Below are 20869 nucleotides of genomic sequence, written 5' to 3'. Positions count from 1 at the left end.
AAGAAGCAGATGTGGCGTATGGTGGTTGGAGAGGTGGGGGGGGGGGGAGGAGGAAGGGGGAGGCTGGACCGCCAGCCAGACAGCGGGAGAGAAAGGAGGGAACCGGGAGGGAGGAGGCAGCCCGCCCCGCAGTCACTCCTGCGCCTCTGAACGGCCACAGGGGCAAAGCCCTGTCACCCTTGGGATCCGGTCATCAGAGAGGACAGGGACCCCAGAAGAAGGCCAGCTGAACAAGGGGCGGAGGCCCAGCAGGCAGCATCTAGAGGGGTAGGAGCCAGGCACAGGAGGCCAGGGGCCCGGAGAACAGACTCCCCTCAGAAGTGGAGAAGAGGAGAGCGGAAGGAACCGAGGGAGGGACAGACTGGGAGCCTGAGGAGGGAGGAGGAGGGGGAGAGGGGTCAGGCCTGGCAGCCAAGGAGGTGGTGTGCGGCTAGGGGCTGCCGGCAGGAAGCAGGGACAGGACCGGCCCCGGCGTGCTGTCCCCTGGAGCGGCAGCATCCCCTGGGGCCCGGCAGAGGCTCCAGTGGTCAGGCTGGGATGTGTCTCTGAGGGCAGCCTCAAAGTGCCCCGCCATGGCCCCCAGCACCTTCTGGAGCTGCTACCTCTGCTGCCTGCTGACCACAGCTGTGCGGGCTGCTAGCTATCCACCTCGAGGTTACAGCCTCTACACAGGGGGCAGCCGGGCCCTCAGCCCCGGGGAACCCCAGGCCCAGAGCGCTCCCCGGCCTGCCAGCCGACACAGGTAAGAGTCTGGGTCTCAGTCCAGGGCTGGAGGCTGGAGGAAGGCAGTCAGAAGGTGGGTGCGCTGGCCGCCCTTCCCAGCCTGCGGCCCTAATCCAGGGAAGAGGGCAGAGAGGTGCGCATCCATCAGTGGTCCTCACATGCCCACTTTTCCCTGCGGCTTTTATTGGGGGCCAGGCTAAGTGGGACCAGCTCCCTGCTCCTCCCTAACCAGGACCTACAGCTCTGTGCCCAGGGAATGCTGAGAGGTATGGGCCAGGCCTTCCCGCCAGCCATGAGCTAGATGCCAGCTCTGGATTCTCAGGCAGCCCTTTTGTCCCTTTTAGGGCTTCCTTGGCCCCAGCAGTCCATAACTATGACACCACCCTGGTGCTGCCCCCTTCCTTCTCCTGTGGCCACAGATCAGAGGCTGCGTAATGAGGCTCAGAGTACAGCACTGCGAGCCCCAAGGGGGCCAGGCTCAACAGCAGCTTATTCTCTCCTTAACCCCAAGCTGAATTAGCCTGCCTTCTCCTCTCCCTTGAGGTCGGGGTCAAAAAGCCATGTCTAGGAGACTCCGCAGGCACCCAGCAGGCTGGCTCGCATTCAGCATGGCACAACCGTAAGGGGCATAAATGACTCTGTGAATGTGGAGGTTCCCCAGCTTGCCCAGCCATGAGGACTGGCTTCTCGGCAGCTGTGGTTTCCATTTGGTGCTTCTCTCCAGCTTGAAAAGTCTTTATGTGCTCCGGCTAAACAGGAAAGCGTGGGGGGCTGCCACCCATTGATCCCCAAGGGCCCTTCATCCACTGACCTTCCCTCGACCCTGCTCAGAGCCCTGCGCTCTATTCTGGGCCACGTGTTTCTGGTCCTTGAGCCCAGGTAGGGTTGTGCCTATAGGAACTGGTGTGCCTACGTGGTGACCCGGACAGTGAGCTGTGTCCTTGGGGATGGAGTGGAGACCTTCATCAAGCCAGACTACCAGCCCTGCAGCTGGGGCCAGCCCCAGTGTCCTCGAAACATCATGTGAGTCCCCAGCACCAGGGAACAGGCACTTGGGTGCTGCACCGGGGCAGCAGGTGGAGGAGCAGGCAGTTGAGGGGGTCTACGAGGTAGGTAGCAGGATAGGGCAGGGGAGATGCCAGGGAGACGGCTGGCTGGCAGGATACAGTGGACTCATGTCCCTGACCTGTCATCCACATGCCTTCTCTGGGACTGGTCTCCTCCAGAGGAGGAGCTCAAGGATCCTGTCTCAGGTGTGTAGGGGGTGTGAGGGGGATGGGACAGGGATCTGGTCTTTGACCAAAAAGCTGATAGTTGTCAACCGAGCAAGGTCACATGCTGGCCAGGAAGGAGGACTTAGCCTGAGGGACAGGTCTTGCTCACTAAGGACAAGGACTGGGGTCACAGACAGCAAGCACAACGTGATCACAGAGGCCCCGCTCTGCCTCTGCCAGGTACCGCAGCTTCCTCCGCCCTCGCTACCGTGTGGTCTACAAGACAGTGACAGACATGGAGTGGCGGTGCTGTCAGGGGTACGGGGGAGACGACTGTGCGGAGGGTCTTGCCCCTGCCTTGGGCCCCGCACCCTCCACACCACACCCCCGGCCCCAGCCTGCCCGCCCCAACCTCTCTGGCTCCAGTGCAGGCAGCCACCTCAGCGGACTAGGGGGAGAAGGTGAGTGTGGAGAGCGCAGCGATCATGCTGAGGGGAATGTGGGCAAGACAGCGGAGGGGACCCCACCATGTTTTAAATCAGAGAGAAGAGGTCGCTGAGATTGTGTGTGTGTGTGTGTGTGTGAGAGAGAGAGAGAGAGAGAGAGAGAGAGAGAGAGAGAGATCTGAAAACCAAGAAACCAGAGACCAGGGCTATAGGAAAAGACAGAATGTGCTCACAGGCGCCCACATGCGGACAAGATCTTTCCTAGTTGCCAACATCTGCAAGAGTAGGGGAATTCCTTTGAGAAGCCAGTCCATGGGGAAGACAGCTGGGACTACAAATCCTAGCATGCACTGCCCCTGACTACATGCCCCAGGCCCTCTGTGACCCCTGGAGACTACAGGTCCCAGAATGCACCAGCGCCTATTGCTGTCTTCCCTTGTGTTTGCATGCACATGTCCTGGACACACCGGATATACTGTTTTCCTGCCAGAGATAGCCTTACTATAATTATGGACACAGGAACTTCTGGCTGATTCTTTGGCCGCTCAGCCAAACCCCTAGCAGGCTTGGCTTGGGCCTCTTGTTTGTTCCCACGTTGGTGTAGGGAAGTGCTGTCATTGCTAACGCGTGGTATGCAAAGTGCCTCTCCCTGACTTCCCATTTTATGCCTTTTGACAGCCCTAAGAGGGAGGGCATAAGGACTCTCTCATTTCTCAGATGAGGAAACAATTAGACAGAAGTCAAGAGACACTGTGGACAAGCGTCCACAAGGGGGAAGGGCATGTGCTTGATGACCAGAGAGATGATCTGGATTTGATTTTGGTGTTGTTACTCCTTAAACTTTTAATCCATGGCCAGTTCCCTAACATCTCTTGTCTTCTGTTTCCTGAACCACTAAACAGGCAGAGTTCATAGTTTTCCCCTGCCCAGGGGAAAAACTGTAAGAATTTTGGTTTAAATTTAGCCTAAAGGCATCCAGTCAATGGAGTTTTGTTTTGTTTTTCTTACCAAATCACACAAAAAGGAAGCAGAGCGAGCCAGGCCTGAGCCTCTAACCTGCAGGAGCTGGGAAGAGCAGGGCTTAGCAGGTGGACCCTGAACTCTGCCATTCAGCCCCTCGCCACTCTGACTTTTTCCCTCTTGCCAGGTCCTGGGGAGTCAGAGAAGGTGCAGCAGCTGGAGGAGCAGGTGCAGAGCCTGACCAAGGAGCTGCAAGGCGTTCGGGGCATCCTTCAGGGACTGAGTGGACGCTTGGTAGAAGATGTGCAAAAGGCTGTAGAGACAGCTTTTAATGGGAGGCAGCAGCCAGCAGATGCAGCTGCCCGCCCTGGTGTGCATGAAATCCTCAATGAGATCCAGCACCAGTTGCAGCTCCTGGACAATCGGGTCTCTACCCACGACCAGGAGCTGGGCAATCTCAACAATCATCACAGTGGCGGTGGTGGTGCACACAGCAGAGATTCAGCCACCGTCCCAGCCCCTCCTGGCTCCAACGAGGAGCTACTGCGGCAGCTGGAGCGGCGGCTGCAGGAGTCCTGCACTGTGTGCCTCACTGGGCTGGACGGTTTCCGCCAGCAGCAGCAGGAGGACAGGGAGCGCCTTCGAGTGCTGGAGAAACTACTGGCCTCCGTGGAGGAGCGGCAGCGACAGTTTATGGGCCCTGCCATGGGCCGCAGGCTGCCTCAGGAATGCTGTCCCCCAGATCTGGCCCGGCGACTGGCAGACCTAGAGCGGAGACTGGACGTGGTGGCCGGCTCAGTGACAGTGCTGAGTGGGCGTCGAGGCACTGAATTGGGTGGAGCCTCCGGGCAGGGGGGCCACCCCCCAGGGTACACCAGCTTAGCCTCCCGCCTCTCTGTGCTGGAGGACCGCTTCAACTCTACCCTGGGTCCCTCAGAGGAGCAGGAGGAGGGCTGGCCTGTGGGGCCTGGGGGGCTGAGCCACTGGCTACCAGCTGCCCGGGGCCGCCTGGAGAAGCTGGAGGGGCTGTTGGCCAACGTGAGTGGGGGGCTGGGTGGGCGCCTGGACGCGCTGGAAGAGCAGGTGGCAGGGGCTGTGCAGGCATGTGGACAGCTCTGCTCTGGGGCCCCCACGGAACAGAACGCTCAGGTTAATGAGATCCTCAGTGCCTTGGAACGAAGGATACTGGACACCGAGGGCCAGCTGCAGCTGGTAGGATCTAGACTACACAAGCTGGAGGCAGCAGGGGAGGCTCGGCAGACCATGCTGGAGGGGCTACAAGGGGTTGTGGGCCAGCTCCAGGAGCGCATGGACGCTCAGGATGCGAGCACTGCAGAGCTCGTGCTGCAGCTGAATCTCACAGTGTCACAGCTGGGCCAAGTGGAGGGTCTGCTGCAGGCCCGTGGGGACGAGGGCTGTGGTGCCTGTGGTGGTGTCCAAGAGGAGCTGGGCCGCCTTAGGGATGGGGTGGAGCGCTGCTCCTGTCCCCTATTACCTCCACGGGGTCCTGGGGCTGGTCCAGGTGTTGGGGGACCAAGCCGTGGGCCCCTGGATGGCTTCAGTGTGTTTGGGGGCAACTCAGGCTCGGCCCTGCAGGCCCTGCAAGGGGAGCTCTCTGAGGTCATCCTCACCTTCAGTTCCCTTAATGAGTCACTGCATGAGCTCCAGACCACTGTGGAGGCCCAGGGCGCCGATCTAGCTGACCTGGGGGCCACCAAGGACAGCATCATCTCTGAGATCAACAGGCTGCAGCAGGAGGCTACGGAGCATGTTACAGAGAGTGAGGAGCGTTTCCGAGGCCTGGAGGAGGGACAGACGCAGGCCGGCCAGTGCCCCAGCCTGGAGGGACGATTGGGCCGTCTCGAGGGAGTGTGTGAGCGACTGGACACAGTGGCAGGGGGACTGCAGGGCCTACGTGAGGGCCTTTCCAGACATGTGGCTGGGCTCTGGGCCGGGCTACGGGAAGCCAACAGCAGCAGCCAGGCGCAGGCGGCCCTGCTGGAGAAGCTGCTGGGAGGGCAGGCGGGCCTAGGCAGACGGCTCGGTGCCCTCAACAGCTCCCTGCTGCTCCTGGAGGACCGTCTTCAGCAGCTCAGCCTGAGGGACCTCACCGGTGAGGGGCAAGAGGAGGCATGGGGACCCCTTCTCAAGCCCTCCCTTCTCCCCCTCCCCTCAACAGCCCAGGCTTGATCCTTCTCCTTGCTCTGCCCAACACGAGCTGTAGCCCTGACCACTGTGCCGAAGATTGCAGTGTGTCCGCAGAGATGATGTAAGGTCTGAGCTCCACTGCTCCCTCTGGCTGCGCAGATAGGCCTGGGGGTACAGGTGGGACGCTGCTCTGCCAGCCAGGCATCCAGCAAGGACAGGAAGAGCCCCATCTCCCTGTCAACCTGCAAAGCCCCACCTGTTTCACTCATCCTAATGTCCATAAAGCCACCACTTTCCTTATCCACTGGAAAATCCCTTTGGGGTCTTCTTCAACTTAGTTTTGTCACCACAGGACCCTCGGGTGAGGCTGGGCCCCCAGGGCCTCCTGGGATACAGGGGCCCCCAGGCCCTGCTGGACCTCCAGGACCCCCAGGCATGGATGGACAAAGAGGCCCCACGGGGCCACCAGGTATGTATGCCTGAGACCCTTGCTCCGGTCAAGGTTATCTGCTCCGGTCACTGACCCTGGCTTGACGTTCCACTGAGGTGACAGAGAAGGGGAAGCGCTGAGGAGCCGGGAGCTCCCACAGGCTGACGGTGGGGAGAAGGCAGTGAGTGGGAGCTGGGATACTCACTGATTGGCTGTTGGATATGTTGCTGCTGTACTGGAGACCAGGGCCTAGCCTGCAAGGGCCACCTGGGGTGAGTCTAGGGCTGAGGCTCATGGCCCAGAGTTGAGTGCAATATGTCTGTTTCTCCTTTTCCTGACATCCACTTCTACTTTCAAATCCACATAATGTATGTCTGTAATCCCCAGTAGGCTGAGGCAGGAGGATTGAAAGTCTGAGTCCAGCCCAGGCAATTTATAAGACTATCTTAAATAACTGAATAAAAGAGGCAGAGGATGTAGCTCACTGCAAAGACCCTAGCTTCAACTCCTTTTCCAAAAGATGGTCAGGGATATGGCTCAGGGGCACAGTGCTTGCCTGACAAGTGTGAGGTCATGAGTTCTAGTCCCAGTACAAAAAAAATGGGGCTGGGGATTTAGCTCAGCAGGCATAAGTGCTTGCTTGGCAAAGGTGAAGTCATGAGTTTGATCCCCAGTACAAAACAAAATGAAACAAACAAAAAAACCTAGTCCAAAAGACTAAACAAAATCAATCAATTCACATAGTTCCCAGCGCAGCAGGACTCAGTAGATGTTTGCTGAGTGACTTAGTGAGTGGTGCCTTTAGTCTCACTGCTACCTTTTCCTCTTCTCACAGGTCCCCAAGGTGAACAGGGTAAGTTAGATTTTGGACAAACTGAAGTCCAGCCTGGAGGTTGGAAGCCCTCAGGCAGCCCGGGGAAGGGGGCTGGTCAGCTTTGACTGAGCGCCTAACCTAACACCCACCCTACCCCCGCCCAGGAGTGGAGGGGGCGCCAGCGGTCCCGGTGCCGCGGGTAGCGTTTTCAGCTGCCCTGAGTTTGCCGAGGTCGGAGCCGGGCACAGTCCCCTTCGACAGAGTCCTGCTCAACGACGGAGGCTTCTATAACCCGGACACCGGTAAGCCAGAAGGGGGCGGGGTTGAGCGCTTGGAGAACTAGGTAAGCCTAGGCAGCGACTCTTCTCCGGAGAATCTTCGTCCTCGGACTTGGGGGGACCCAATTCCTTCTACCCTTTATTCTTCCTCACCACAGCTTGGGCAGGGGGCCGCCTGCAGAAGGCAGCAGCCCATTCCACAAATCTTTACTGGGGCCCGTTCGGCCAGGCAATGCTTTAGGAGCCCGGAGATGCAGTGGTGGCATAGAGATGGAAGAAGGATCCAGCGGTCCCTTCCAGTCCAGAAGCACGGGGTGGGTTTCCCGAGACCTTCCCTGGCCCGGCCTCTGTCTCCCCTCCCGACTGCCATGCTTGTCCCCAGGGGTGTTCACCGCGCCACTAGCCGGACGCTACTTGCTGAGCGCGGTGCTGACCGGACACCGGCACGAAAAAGTGGAGGCCGTGCTATCCCGCTCCAATATGGGTGTGGCCCGCATAGACTCCGGTGGCTACGAGCCGGAGGGCCTGGAGAATAAACCGGTGGCCGAGAGCCAGCCCAGCCCGGGCGCCCTGGGCGTCTTCAGCCTCATCCTGCCCCTGCAGGCCGGGGACACGGTCTGCATCGACCTAGTCACGGGGCAGCTGGCTCACTCGGAGGAGCCGCTCACCATCTTCAGCGGAGCCCTGCTCTACGAGGACCTGGACCTTGAACAGGTGTAGAGAGTCGCAGTGCTCGCCGGCCAAACAGCCAGCGGCGGCGGCTCGCCCCGGGTCGCGAGCCCTCCTGACGCCAGCTCCGGTCGGGCCGCCCGCTCTCCCCACGCCCGGGACGCGCGGGCTGGGGGCTGCGGCGCCCCCTCCACACTTCTGGCCCGGCCGCGGCCGCCCCAGGACCCGGACTGGGAGGAAGAGCCGACCCTCGCACCCTGCTCCTCAGCAGGACCTCCAGGCCGACCCCCTGCTTGCAGCAGGCCCGGCCCGCACCGCCATGCTAAACTATTCAGGAATAAAGACACTTGGTTTTTTTCTACAAAAACGTAACTGTGCTGTGCAGTGCGTGCTCAGGGTTAGACAGGAGCGCACGGGACGGGACGGGACGGGAGCCTGTGGCCCACGCAGGGGACCCCGGGCCGCGCTTCGTGCCCAGCACCCCCGACGCCGCGGGGCACGCGGTAGCTCTGCCCGCCCTGACGCGGGAGGCTCCGGCAGGTCTGCGCGCCCGTCGCCGGGGCTCCAGCCCGCGCCTCCTCGGTTCAACCCCGGCGTCCGCCAGGGGGCGCAGTGCTTGAGTCCTTCGCGCCGTCCGGCCGCGTTCTCGTCACGTGACGCCTAGTGGGGCGGGGCCTCGGCTAGGGGGCCCGCGGGGGCGGAGCGAGACACGGGGTGGGGCGGGGCGGTGATGTGAGAACCGGCTCCGCCCTTCCAGCCCGGGGTCCTGCGAGCAAGCGCCGCAGGTGCAGGAGAGGGCGGGGCGGGTGGCTCAGGGCTGAGCACTTTTGTTTTGCAGTCATTGCCTAGGGGCTTTCTAGTCTGACAAGGGAGGAAACTGAGGCCCAGGAGCCGGAGGCGTTGCGATCAGCAAGGCCAGCAATCCGCGCCCCGCCCACTGCAGCCTCGTTGGGGCGCGGGGCTCCCAGGAGGAGGAGCTCCGCACCCGGAGGAGGAGCCAGGGCTGCCCTGGCAGCGCGGACGCCAGCCTCACGATAAGAGGCTGAGCCCGTTAGGAGGAGCCCTGTCAGCCGGGCTGCCAGGAAGCTGGGGAGCGCGCTCATGGAGGAGAAACAGATTCTGTGCGTGGGGCTCGTGGTGCTGGACGTCATCAGTGTGGTGGACAAGTACCCGGAGGAGGACACGGACCGCAGGTAGGGGCACCCAGGCCCCTCGGAGACCAAGGCTGCAGAGCTGCCAATCCGGGGCCCGTAGTGAGGCTCTGAGCTAGCAGTCTGCAGCCGGGCACCCTCTGACTGGGACGCCTGGAGGCCGGTCGGCAGGGAGAAGAGAAACCAAGACCCAGGATTTGGATAGCGCTGGTAGCCACTCCCCCCTCAGCCCCGGACTGCGTTAGGCATCAGGGTCTGCATTGTACTGAAGAGGGGCACGGTGATTGATTTGTCCAAGCGCACACAGTTAGTAAGGTGCAGGGCACGGCCGGTCTCCTTTCCCTCCTTTTTGTTTTTCTGAGATAGAATCTTGCTATGCAGCTCAGGCTGGCCTTGAACTCACTAAGTAGCCCAGGCTGACCTCAAACTCTTGGCAATCTTCCTGCCTCAGCCTCCTCAGTGCTAGGATTATAGGCATGCGCCACTCTGCCTGGTCGTCCTCTTTTTTTTTTTTTGTAAACTCCAAGCCTGTGCTGACTCTTTCCCTAGCATTCACTTCTTATTGTTGATTGTTGTTATTACTATTTTGAGGCAGGGTCACACTGTGTAGTCCAGGCTGGCCTTCAGCTCACTCTGTAGCCCGGGCTACCTTCCAACTCATAGTGATTCTCTTGCCTCAGCCTCCTTCCTGACTGCTGTACCAGGCAGGATTATAGGCGCCCACAACTACACCCGGCTGTGCCCTTCTAATTTATTTACCACGCACCTGTTCCCCGATCTCCAAAAATGAATTGAGGAGGCCGTTTACAGTGAGGAGTGTGTGCAGCGAGATGGTCCTGAACATTTAGGACTGTGGAATTTGAGCTTTGACCATAGTTCAGGCTGGCAGGCACTGCCAGCAAACCCCACTGCCCCTGTGCAGGAATCGAGCTGGCACTGTGAGCTTCCCCCAGAGTTCACTTCCGAGAGCTCTCTTTCCTGCCGACCGGCCTCCAGTCTATCACACACAGTTGCTGGTATACCAGAAGCCAGAACCTGGAATCCCAGAAGCCTCCCAGGAGCCAGTACAGCACCAGTTGTCTGGCAGATCGAATCCTTTGACAGATCTTGACTCTCAGTGAGCATGCTGCGTTTGGCTGTCATGCCGAAGAGGCGTGTCTGGGCTTCTCAGCATGCTGAGGGTTGCTCTTTGGCCATCAGTTATTGTGGCCCAAGGACTGGGTGACAGGCAGTTCAAGGCTGAGCGCTGGCAGGTGCTGCAGCACGGAGCACCTTGGGCCTGACGGGGGAGCCCCAGGCGCTCTTGGGTTTTGGGTCCCAGAGTACTGTCATGTGCACTACCTTGTACTTTCCCAGGAATCGTGTAGGCATCAGCCAGGTAGCAAAATGAAATGATTTTTATCAGGCTACATATTTAATAAGTTGTAGAGCCGCAGTTATACCTCGTGTCCCCTCATTCAGAGTCAGGTGCCCCAGCCTCCTGTACCCTCTTGGCTTTCTTGTCCTTGTGTTGCCTTTTGTCTCCTGGCGTTGACCCTTTGCTTTGGGCCACTTTGTTAGCCAGAGGTTAGCGCCCCTTGCCAGGGTGCGAGGACGGTGGGGACTGAACATACTACACGGGTGGAGGCAGCCCTGGGCTAGGTGCTAAGGGGAGTTAGGTGTATGCTCCAGAGAACATGCAAACACTGGGGCGCTGTGCCTGGTGGGGCAGACCCGGGTGCCCCATTCTGCTTGAGCCCGAGTCCCCTTTCCCTGGAGCTTGGCTGTGCAGTGGACTGGCGCTACGGAGGTGCCTCTCTCTGCGTGCTGCCTGTTTGTGGCTCCCCACTCTCAGAGTGTGCCTCCCTCCCCTGCCCCTGACCGCTTCCCCGAGCCCAGCTCCTGAACTCTTCTGAGCCTCCCAGAATCGAAGCATGAACAGGAGTAGCCCTGAGGCCCCCCTTGGCATCTCAGCCCTCCGGCCCCGAGGACTGTCAGGACTTGGCGTTCAGCCAGACCTCTGAGGAGTGGCACTTGCCTTCCAGAGTCCAGGGCCAGGAGAGCTCTCTCGAAAGCACTGGAGTGCTGGACTGAGTGTTTCTGCACAGGAAGGCTCAGTGTGCCTTTGAAAGCAACTGCAGAATGAAATCCCATACCTTTTCTTAGAAGTGTTGTCAATGGTTAGGCCTAATTGCTTTTCATTTTAAAAAACAGGAAAATTGAGCCAGGCATAATGCCTGTAATGTAATTCCAGCCCTTGGGAGACTGAGGCAGGAGGATTCCAGTGAGTTCAAGGCCAATCTGTCTCAAAAGACCAAAAAATGAATAAATAAAGAGGAAATAGAGTAAGCAGCAGTGGCTTTGGGGTCAGGAAACCTGGGTGTCAGTGTTGTCGCATCATTATTATGGTGTGACCTCCGGCAGCTTCAGCACCTCTAGACTCCTGTTTTCTGTGCACAAATACTTTCCCAAACAGCACAGGTATGAAAAATCTTTGACCCTTACAATTAAGCCCCCACCCAGGCAAATGAACCCAGGGCTTTGTGCTTGCAAATGCTCCACCTCTGAGTTACACCAGGAATCTTTTTTTCTTAGTGTGATCATTCTTTTCCCTTTTCCCAAGGCTGGAGAGAACAAATAGCTTGTTTTTTTGTTTTTATTTTTGTGTTTGTTTGTTGAGACAGAGTCTTGAGACAGTCTGTCTCAAGGCTGACCTCAAACTGGCAACAATTTCTACTAAGCGCCGGGATTACAGATTTTTTTTTCTTTTTTCTTTTTTTTGTCTTTTTTCGTTTTTTTTTTTTTTTTTTTTTTTTTTTACCGGTACCAGGGATCGAACTCACGACTGCCTGCTTGGAAGGCAGGCGCTTATGCCACTGAGCTAAATCCCCAGCCCCGGGATTACAGATTTGCAGCACCACATTCGGCCAGGGTTAAGTTTTGTGTATAAATATACGTTAGTGTAAAAATTCTGGATTAATCTAGCATGGTGGTACGTGCCTATAACCCAGCATTCTGGGAGGCTGAGGCAGGAGGATTGCAAGTTCAAGCCCAGTTTGGGCGATTTAGTGATTTACTAAGACCCTGCCTCAAAAAGCAATCAAACAGAAAAACAGGTGGGAATGTAGCCCAGTGAGAAGACTCTAAATTTAATATTTAATCCCCAGTATCTTGCCCCAAAAGAAATACCAGTTCAATCTCTCTCTCCCTCTCTCTCTGTCTTTCTCTCTGTCTCTGTCTCTCTCTGTCTCTCTCTGTCTCTGTCTCTCTGTCTGTCTCTCTCTCTCTCTGTCACTTTTTTATGAGGTACTGGGGATTGAACCCAGAGCCCTAAATAAGTACTCTACCACTAAACTACATCCCCAGCCCTTTTAAAATTTTATTTTGAGATAGGGTCTTATTAAATTTCCCAGACTGACCTCAAACTTGAGGTTCTCCAGCCTCAGCCTCCGGAGTAGCTAGGATTACAGACACGTGCCACGGCTCTTGGCTCAGTTATTTCCTCAGTGGTTCATTGTTGCCTTTATTGTAAGATCTCACAATCATTATTGTTACTACAGTTAGGACACGGAGCTAGCACCTGGAAATAGCAACCTCTATTGTTTGCCTTGCAGTTTTACTGGTGCACAAGGAAATTAAAGTCCTTTGAATCAGTGTGTATGTTATTGTTGATGATGACTGCAAGGCTTTTCTGGCATATCTTGTTAGTTTTCTTTGGACAGACTTTCAGTAAAGATGAAGAAAAACTCCTTTGGGACTTTTGATACTTTTTTTTTTAACCCTGCATGCTAGTGGTGATGCTGGCGATGAAGCCCAGACTCTTGGTAACTCAAGGCAAGCGCTGTGCCACTGAGCTACATCTGCCCAGCACACACCTTTTCCTTCTTTTTAAAACCGGGAATCGAACTCACAAACTTGCACTTGCCAGGCAGGCGCTGTGCCACTGAGCCATATTCCTGGCCCAACACACAGTTTTTAAATAACCACAGTATCAGGTTTGTTCTCCTGTCCTCTCATTTTGGTATTTTGTTGTTGTTCCTTTGTTTTGTTTTGCAGTGCTGGGACTTGAACCCAGGACCGCATGCAGGCTTGGCAGGGGCTCTCCCCTGGGCTGTGTCCCAGCCCCTCATTTTGCTCTACCTCTGCAGCAGGCTCTGCTGAGACAGGAACAGGTGGTGAATGTGGCCCTTGGGAAGAGGTGCTGGGTCCCAAAGCCCTTGGAGTTGATGCAGCCAACAGGGAAGGGGGTGAAGTTACAGGCCGGGGGGCACACGCCTGACTGAGGACAGGGCTCCTGTGACTGAGGAGATGACCCAGAGTTAGTGCGATGGGCCCCAGTGGATGCTTTCCTGATACCTTAAGAATGGAGGGAGGCATTTAAAATAATCACCGTGAATTTGCATGCAGCCCCAGCTGGGGGACAGAACCTCAGCTGCCCCACTGAGAAAATGAGCTGGCTGCCTGGACGCTTCGTGAGGGCATCCTCTGCTTTCAAATTCTAGGAGCCCCTTAGACGGGGGATCCTGGTTGCTCTGCTTCTTCTAGAACCCTCCCCGGCTGGGGCCGTAGAGACCAACCTTGTGCTTTGTAGGTGCCTGTCCCAGAGATGGCAGCGTGGAGGCAACGCGTCCAACTCCTGCACTGTCCTCTCCCTGCTCGGAGCCCCTTGTGCCTTCATGGGCTCCCTGGCCCCTGGCCACGTTGCCGAGTGAGTAGGCGGGCATGTGGGCTGGCAGGGCTGGTCCTCGGGGTGTGGGGAGAAGCATGTCCTGACCCTGGCTGGGCCGGGTAGAAGAAATGAATGGTTGGAAGCCTCCAGGAGAGGAGGAGGGGGCTCAGGGGAGGACGAGGCTCCCAGACCCCCCTGGGCAGCCTGTCTGCTGTTTGAGTGTGACCATTGTTCCTGGGAAGGTTTTTTTCCACAGCTTGCAGTGAAGCCCGCTTAGGCCCCCTCCACCTCCTCCATCCTTACTTCCTACAGACTCTGCGGTGGATTTCCCTTTGGCCTTCCCAAGTCCCTCATCCGAGCCACACTCAAGGCAGAAGGCAGTCAGGGACCCGCTCTCCTACCCTCCCCATCCATGGTCCCAGGGTCAAGACCCACAGTTTGCTTCCCGGTTGAAGGGTAGGGCCAAGTGTTCACATCCTTGTTCACTGAAATAGCAAAAGTTCCCAGCCCAGGACACCCCAAAGCCACGTGCTAAAGCCGGGCCCAGAACTCTCTGCTTGATGCATGGCTGTAGCCCCTAAGTAGCCCAGGGACTTTACGAGGACACAGGAGCCCTTTGGCCCCTGGCACAGCCGACTCAGCAAGCGTGATCGGGAGGTGAGGCCCACACTTTGCCCAGTGTGAGCAGCAGGGCAGGTGGCCAGGTTTATGGCCTGTGATATGCAGGCCTTTGAACCCTGGTTTGAAGGAGCTGCCACAAGAGTCCAGCTACCTGCATGCAGCCAGTTCCCCTGCATCCATGGGTTGCTGCAGAGCAAACGGGGCACAAGGGACTAGAGCCAAGGGTTGGCCATTCAGCCTTCCTTGGTAGCTTCTCCCCTCTCTGCCGGGGGCAGGACTGTGGCTCTCGATTAGGGTAGTGGAGTCTTCTATGCACAGAAGTCACACTGGTGCACAGGCTGTTCAGCAAATGTTTAATGAGCACCTACCATGTGTCAGGCACAGAAAATGGTTTGGCAAACCAAACCATATCGCCGATGCTTTGGTAAAACTATGATTCAAAGGACCGTTGAGTTGTAACACAACACATGATGTCCTGATTTGGTGCTCACGACACTGACCTGTCCAGCTTTGGTGTTGCTGAAGGTAGGGTCCAGTCACGGAAACCCAGGAGGACAGCTGGACTGTCACACACAGCTGCCACCTTTCAGCACAGTCAGATCAGGACCTTTCCCTGCAGGGCTGGGGAGGATGGGGCTAGCCTCCTGTTCTCCTGCTGGTACCTCTTCCTGAGGGATGTCCCTGGGCTCACGCTGCTGGAGCGCATCCTGGGAAATTGTCCTGGATCAGGCCCATACCTGGGGCCCCGGGAGCCAGCTCAGTGCCCAGGGGATTAGGCTGGCCTTGAGAGGACAGGGCAGTAAGGGGAACCATGCAGGCAGTACTGCTTCCTGGCTGGGTGTCCTGGAGGCAGGTATAGATGAGAGGAACCACAGGGGGGTTGGAAAAAGTGCCCCATGGGATGAACATGCAGAAGCCAGCTTGGGGTAGGGGTGGGCAGCACAGGGTCAGCTTGATGATTATTAATTCTGCCTGGCTCTGGCACGAAGCACGTCACAATGCCCACATTGGCTTGGTTCAAGCAGGAGACAGGTTCCAGGCACTGTCTTTGTTTAGCTTTATGGGTAGCAGCAAATCCTTCCCAACTGAGTCAGCCTAGAGACAGGTTATATGGGGCCGGAGTTTGCATCGGTGATCACCTGAGCACCATCCCTCTGTGCTCCTCTCCCTGAGCTCCAGGCTCCTCACCCCTCCCTCTGCTACCTGCCTCGTACGGCCCGTGGCAAGACGGGGATTCCCAGTTCTCTCCTGTCCTCTTGTGCTTGCACCCCTCCCTTCCAGGGGCCCCCGTGGCCTCACCAGCTGGTCTTCAGTTCCCCACACCCTTGCCGAACTGCGCCTCCCCTGGCTTGCTCCACCCTGGCAGTTTTGTCCTGGATGACTTCCGCCGCTATTCCGTGGACCTGCGCTACGCAGTCTTTCAGACCACGGGCTCCATCCCCACCTCCGCGGTCACCGTCAGCGAGGCCACTGGCAGCCGTACCATCCTCCATGCCTACAGGTTTGTGTAGCTGTCTGCACGTTGCCAGCTGCCACCGCCGTCGCTAAACTCCAAGGACAGCACCCATCTTCTTGCAGAGGCCTGGGTGCCCCAGCACCCTTCCACTCCATGGCAGTCCAGGCCACGCGTGGGCTCTAATCCATATCTCCTTCCCCTTTCCCTTGCTCGGGTAAGCTTCCTGGTGGCTGACTTCAGGCGGCGGGGCGTGGATGTGTCTCACGTGTCCTGGCAGAGCAGGGGGGACACTCCTTGCTCCTTCTGCATCGTCAACATCTCCAATGGCTCCCGAACCATTGTGCTCTACGACACGTAAGGCCCCTGGCCTTGCCCTGCCACCACCCACCAATCAGTTCCCTCGATCACCACTGTGGGAGTCCCAGCCGTGTGGCTGCCCTCTGCCGGAAATTGCCCCCATGCTCAATGACTTCTGAATTGTTTTTAATTAGGGGAGAAATGAGGTGGGAAGCCTGGGCTCCCCTCTGCCTGGTGATTTGACCTTGGTAGGCACCAATGATGGGCAGGCACCATTGCCTATTTAGGATGTAATTGATGATGTGATTCCTCTCTAATCGGTCCATCAGCAGCCTCTGGGTGTGGGGAAGATGTCCCAGGACAGAGGGATAGGAGATGTGGGTCACTCTCTATTAAGCCTTGTGTTAGGTTGGGGCTTACTGGAATTTTCAGAATCAGCCCTAGAGTTGCCAGCCTGCAGCACGGCACCAAAGACCTAAAAAAGGATGGATGATCAAAAGAGGCCAGGTGTGGTAACACACCTGTAATCCTGGCTACCTGGGGATCTGAGAAAGGAGGATTATAAGTTCGAGGCCAGCTGAGGCAGTTTAACAAAAATTTGTCTCAAAATAAAATTTTTTAAAAGGGCTGGGGATTAAGTCATTCTATGTGATGAAACGGAACACATGATGCACCAAAAACAACTCCGTGCACCATTTGACCATTTGATGTGGTCAGGACCATTTGATGTAGTGCAAACGGGGTGGAAGTGGACCCCCCTTCAGAGCCCCAAGCTCCTTGAGAATCCCCATGAGCCTCAGCTCTTCTCCTCCCTCCAGAAAGGTCTTGATATGTGCTAGGAACTGTGTTAGGGCTATAGGGGCCCAAGCTCACCCGCCATGGGGTTCAGGCTGTCCCTACTGGCTGTCCCTAGTTTGGCCACTAGACCTGGATGATAGGGGAAGCCATCCATCCTAGGGCAGTGGTGGCAAACCTATGGCACTTGCATTATTGTGTTTTTCTTTGAAGACAAAAGATGTTAATGCATGAGTTGTCTTTCTAAACTAAAACCTCAGTATTCAGGTTTAATTAGAGTGTTGGCACTTTGCAATAAATAAGTTTTGGGTTGCAGTTTGGCACTTGGTCTGTAAAAGATTTTCTGGCACTGTCCCAGGACAAGCTTTATGGTCCCTGGGCTCTGATTGTCCTGATAAATAGTAGGCACTCATATATGCAAGAGATAACCTTGAGATGGGGCAGTACTTACCATCTGCCCATGAACAGTGACCTGTAGTAACTCTAATCAAGGGGACAGGGTAGGTACAGGAAGGCAGGAGTGGGGATCTAAGAGAAAATGTTTATTGCCCATTGGCCTCTGTCCATGAATGTGCACATACATAACCTTCAGCTGCAGGAGGCCTGGGAGTAGGAGTTTGAGCTCCATGTACCAGTGAGATTGCAGCCTAGAAAGGCCCAGGCTGCAGTCCGTGGAAGACAAGAACAGAATGTGGAGGGACATTCATCAGCTGTGTGTAGGAGTGGCCAAGGGAATCACTGAGGTAGACTCATTTCTGGGTCTCCAGTCCTAGGCTGGCCAACCTCTTCTTGAAATGCCAACTTTTACTTCAGAGTTGTGCCAGGAAGCTGCTAAACTTATGGTGTTCAGGGTGCCATGGGCAAGATCTAACTGCTCTGACCCCAGAAGTTAGCAGTTAGAACCGTGCCCTGCAAGTGGCCATGGACTTTGTAGTTCACCAGGGGATTGCATGCTGGGAGCTGTGTACCTATAGCAAGAGGAATTCTGGGAAATATAGTCCCGGGTACTCAGAGCCTTCTGGGAGATGTAGTCACCTAAGCACACAGAGCTGGTTTCTTAACTGTAGCAGTTGAGTTTATCTTCAGATAGCATCACAGCATGGAACTCAGCAAGGGAAACCTCAGCTAACTGGGAAAGGGATTGTCCTTGAGCTGAGCCTGAGAACTCGGCTTCTCTGCTTCCTGCCTTGGTGCCAGCAGCACTAGTATGTACAGGGTCCCCAGCAGTCAGAGATCCTGGTTATGGCTGAGCTCACTATGCTCTTTTTTCTTTACCCTTCCATCTTGTGACATAGGAACCTACCTGATGTGTCTGCTAAGGACTTTGAGAAGGTTGATCTGACACGGTTCAAGTGGATTCACATTGAGGCAAGCCCTGTTCTGTTTCTAGACAGGACATGTTTTCCCTCCTTCTGGGTTTCTCTAAACCATGAAGTACCTTAGAGATAAATGAATCCAACCCCTCAACTTTCCCTCTCCATCCTTCATGCTTTTAAGCTTAACCTGTGTTACCTCAGTTACCTCTGAGGAGAAGGGAGTGCGCAGGCCTGGCCCAACTTCCAAATAAAGGGAAACAGAACTTGCACTGTGAGGGAAAAGTTTTGGGGTTGGAGTCAGAAGAAACCTTGAGATGTCCTGAATGTGACCACATCCCTGCGTGACTGCCTGTAGGTCCTTCAGAGAGCCTTTCTCCTTATTTAATCTCTGCATGTGCGAAATGGGAGAGCTGGTTGATCAGGTCTTCCAGGTCCATGATAGCCAAGAATTTGGTGATTTGGGATAGGTCCCAGCCCAGCCTCCCAGGTCCTCTCCTCTCTCACCGAGTTCCAGCAGCGAGGGAGGAGTAAGCTGGACAGCTGGACACTGAGCTGCCCCGCCCCACCCTGCCGCAGGGCCGCAACGCATCAGAGCAGGTGAAGATGCTGAAGCGCATCGAGGAGCACAATGCCAAGCTGCCTCCGGAGCTTCAGATCCGGGTGTCTGTGGAGATAGAGAAACCCCGGGAGGAGCTGTTCCAGCTGTTCAGCTACGGAGAGGTGGTGAGTGCCCTGGCAAACTTAGCTTGCCACATCCAGCTGACTCGGCTGTTAAAGGCAGTCAGAGAGCCCTCTGGGATTTCCTGCCAGGCTCCAAACGGCAGCTCTCGAGTGATAGGGGTGAGGTGGCAGAGCTCCCGCTTTGGGCTCTGCAGTGGCCAAAAAGGGGAATTTTCTGTCCAGAAATAAGGATGTCCAAAAGGGTCTGGAAAGGACCAGGGAGCCACAGGGCATGGCTCTCAGCGCCGTCTTTCTCTGTAAAATGAGGGCATTGCATGTTCTCTGAGGTTGCGAGTCTCTTCCAACTCTGGGGGTGGGGTGGGGAGTGGAGTGGCAGCGTGGGAGCCACTGGCAGTGAGGAGCCTTGCGCGTGGTAGCTGTGGACGGGACTGGGTGGACGTGGAGTTTAGGTGACAGTCCCAGGATCATAGCCACCGCTAGCTGGACACTGTCCAGCCACTGAACCTCAGCCTCGTTGAACAATACTAAAAAACAAAACCAAAGGAGGCCTGAGCCCCACCCGCTTGGCTTAATTTGTTTCATTACTGGGTGGGGAGGGTGAGCCCAGGGTCAAACACAGGGGCGCAAGTGCTGTACCACCAGGCTGCCTATTATTATTATTTAATTGACAGGGGTAGAGCCAGGGCTTCTCTGTTCTCTACCAAAACAATCTGGAGATTGAGGTGTAACTAGTGTTCCATTCCCTATTGATTTGTTCTCCAGGTGCAGAAACTACCCCTAGAGGGCATAGTTGTGTTGGAAAAACAAAAACTTGCTCCTGAGCCACTGCATTTTGACAGGGCAGAGTAGATTTCTCCCCTAGATGGCGCTCCAGGCTCTCTCTGGGTCTTCACCCACTAACCCTAGGACAACTAGTCTAGGACACTGATGCCAAATTTTTAGACACCGAATACCCAAACTGCAATCCAAAACCTACTTATTGCAAAGTGCCAACACTGCAGTTAAACACGAATGCTGAGCTTTTCATTTAGAAAAAACAGCTGTCACGCGATGCCAGGCTGCAGGGGTGACTTGGCTTGTGTGCCCTGACAGTGGGCTCCGTGTGCCTGCTGCAGCGTGCGTGCCATAAGCTCAACACCACTGGTCTGGGGCTTTGGTGTCACAACCCACAAGGTGATATTCTAGCTTTTTTTAGGCGAGCATAAAACCGTGTTTCTGTGGGACCGCAGAATGCCAAATTGTAGTCATGTTGGAGGAGTCACATTATAACATAGGTGACACTGGGCTGCTGGTGGTGAGTGACTAGGGTCACAGGTGGCCACCAGCCTCTCTTCCACTGCCCACAGGTATTTGTCAGCAAAGACTTGGCCAGACACTTGGGCTTCCAATCAGCGGCGGAAGCCCTGAGGGGCCTGTATGGTCGAGTCAGGAAAGGGTGAGTGGGGAAGCCAGGAAGAGGCCCTAGGGAGGTTGCAGGGGTGGACCCCAGGTTATGCCATAATGGGTCTCGGGGATGAGGTGGGCTGACACCCAGCTGAGTGGAGGTCTTGCAGGGCGACACTTATCTGTGCCTGGGCTGAGGAGGGTGCCGATGCCCTAGGCCCCGATGGCCAGCTGCTCCATTCGGATGCCTTCCCACCACCCCGGGTAGTGGACACTCTGGGCGCCGGAGACACCTTCAACGCTGCTGTCATCTTCAGCCTCTCCCGGGGTGAGTGCCCCAGCAGGAGGGGGCAGGGCTGGGCACTGCTCCTGTGCAGAACCCCAGAGTGATGCCGCCACTTGGTGCTCCTTTAGGAAACAGCATGCAGGAAGCACTGAGGTTTGGGTGCCAGGTGGCTGGCAAGAAGTGCGGCTTGCAGGGCTTCGATGGCATCGTGTGACAGGCGCATGGCAGGAGGCACCGTGCTCACCATCCTTGCTGGAGGCTGGCATTGTAGGCCACTGCTGCCTTCCCCTCCACCCAGGTGGGCATCCAGGCTGCCCGGCTCCCTGGGCAGATGCAGGCTACGGGAAGGACTCGCAAGTGTCGTCGGTCTTTTGTCTGTACCTTTACTGCCATGTCTGCAGAGCCTCAGAACTAATAAATCTCCTCCCTCTGAACCAGCTTCCACTGGCCATCTCTTGGTGCAACTTGGTGTCTGCCCTGCTCTGGTTGGAGATTCCTGAGGCTTTGCCCTCTGTCCTGTTCTCCATTTTCAAATTAATCTCTCTACCCAGGC

The 20869-nt window shown here is 56.4% G+C and overlaps 2 protein-coding genes across 5 annotated transcripts; both read left to right on the top strand.

The window, feature by feature from the left end:
- The first annotated feature begins 92 nt into the window (after window positions 1-92).
- Window positions 93-8049, top strand: Emilin1 (elastin microfibril interfacer 1). The gene is made up of 8 exons (XM_003472908.5): window positions 93-742; window positions 1621-1746; window positions 2178-2398; window positions 3531-5456; window positions 5844-5960; window positions 6757-6774; window positions 6900-7037; window positions 7396-8049. Exons 1-8 carry the CDS (start codon window positions 573-575, stop codon window positions 7731-7733), a joined length of 3054 nt encoding a protein of 1017 aa, XP_003472956.1. The 5' UTR covers window positions 93-572; the 3' UTR covers window positions 7734-8049.
- A 621-nt stretch (window positions 8050-8670) lies between these two features.
- Khk (ketohexokinase) lies at window positions 8671-20750 on the top strand. 4 transcript variants are annotated; one of them, XM_023566321.2, is made up of 9 exons: window positions 8671-8875; window positions 13404-13520; window positions 15469-15603; window positions 15778-15912; window positions 17946-18018; window positions 18543-18689; window positions 19994-20082; window positions 20201-20358; window positions 20445-20750. In XM_023566321.2, exons 1-9 carry the CDS (start codon window positions 8784-8786, stop codon window positions 20528-20530), a joined length of 1032 nt encoding a protein of 343 aa, XP_023422089.1. In that variant the 5' UTR covers window positions 8671-8783; the 3' UTR covers window positions 20531-20750. The 4 variants fall into 4 exon arrangements, with proteins under 4 accessions (XP_023422089.1, XP_003472958.1, XP_003472959.1 ...); XM_003472910.5 differs by lacking the exon at window positions 15469-15603; XM_003472911.5 differs by lacking the exon at window positions 15778-15912.
- Window positions 20751-20869: the final 119 nt, after the last annotated feature.

Source organism: Cavia porcellus, unplaced genomic scaffold (assembly GCF_034190915.1).
Source record: "Cavia porcellus strain 051 isolate PalLab524CR breed Dunkin Hartley unplaced genomic scaffold, mCavPor4.1 scaffold_1, whole genome shotgun sequence".
Classification (NCBI taxonomy): Eukaryota; Metazoa; Chordata; class Mammalia; order Rodentia; family Caviidae; genus Cavia; species Cavia porcellus.
This window is presented reverse-complemented; position numbering and strand designations above follow the sequence as displayed.

Coding starts and splice junctions, on each gene's coding strand:
- Khk (XM_023566321.2), top strand. CDS start 8,784: ATGGAGGAGAAACAGATTCTGTGCGTGGGGCTCGTGGTGCTGGACGTC. Junction 15,604..15,777: donor ACCATCCTCCATGCCTACAG/GTTTGTGTAGCT, acceptor TGCTCGGGTAAG/CTTCCTGGTGGCTGACTTCA. Junction 18,690..19,993: donor TGTTCAGCTACGGAGAGGTG/GTGAGTGCCCTG, acceptor CACTGCCCACAG/GTATTTGTCAGCAAAGACTT.
- Emilin1 (XM_003472908.5), top strand. CDS start 573: ATGGCCCCCAGCACCTTCTGGAGCTGCTACCTCTGCTGCCTGCTGACC. Junction 1,747..2,177: donor CAGTGTCCTCGAAACATCAT/GTGAGTCCCCAG, acceptor TGCCTCTGCCAG/GTACCGCAGCTTCCTCCGCC. Junction 7,038..7,395: donor CTTCTATAACCCGGACACCG/GTAAGCCAGAAG, acceptor GCTTGTCCCCAG/GGGTGTTCACCGCGCCACTA.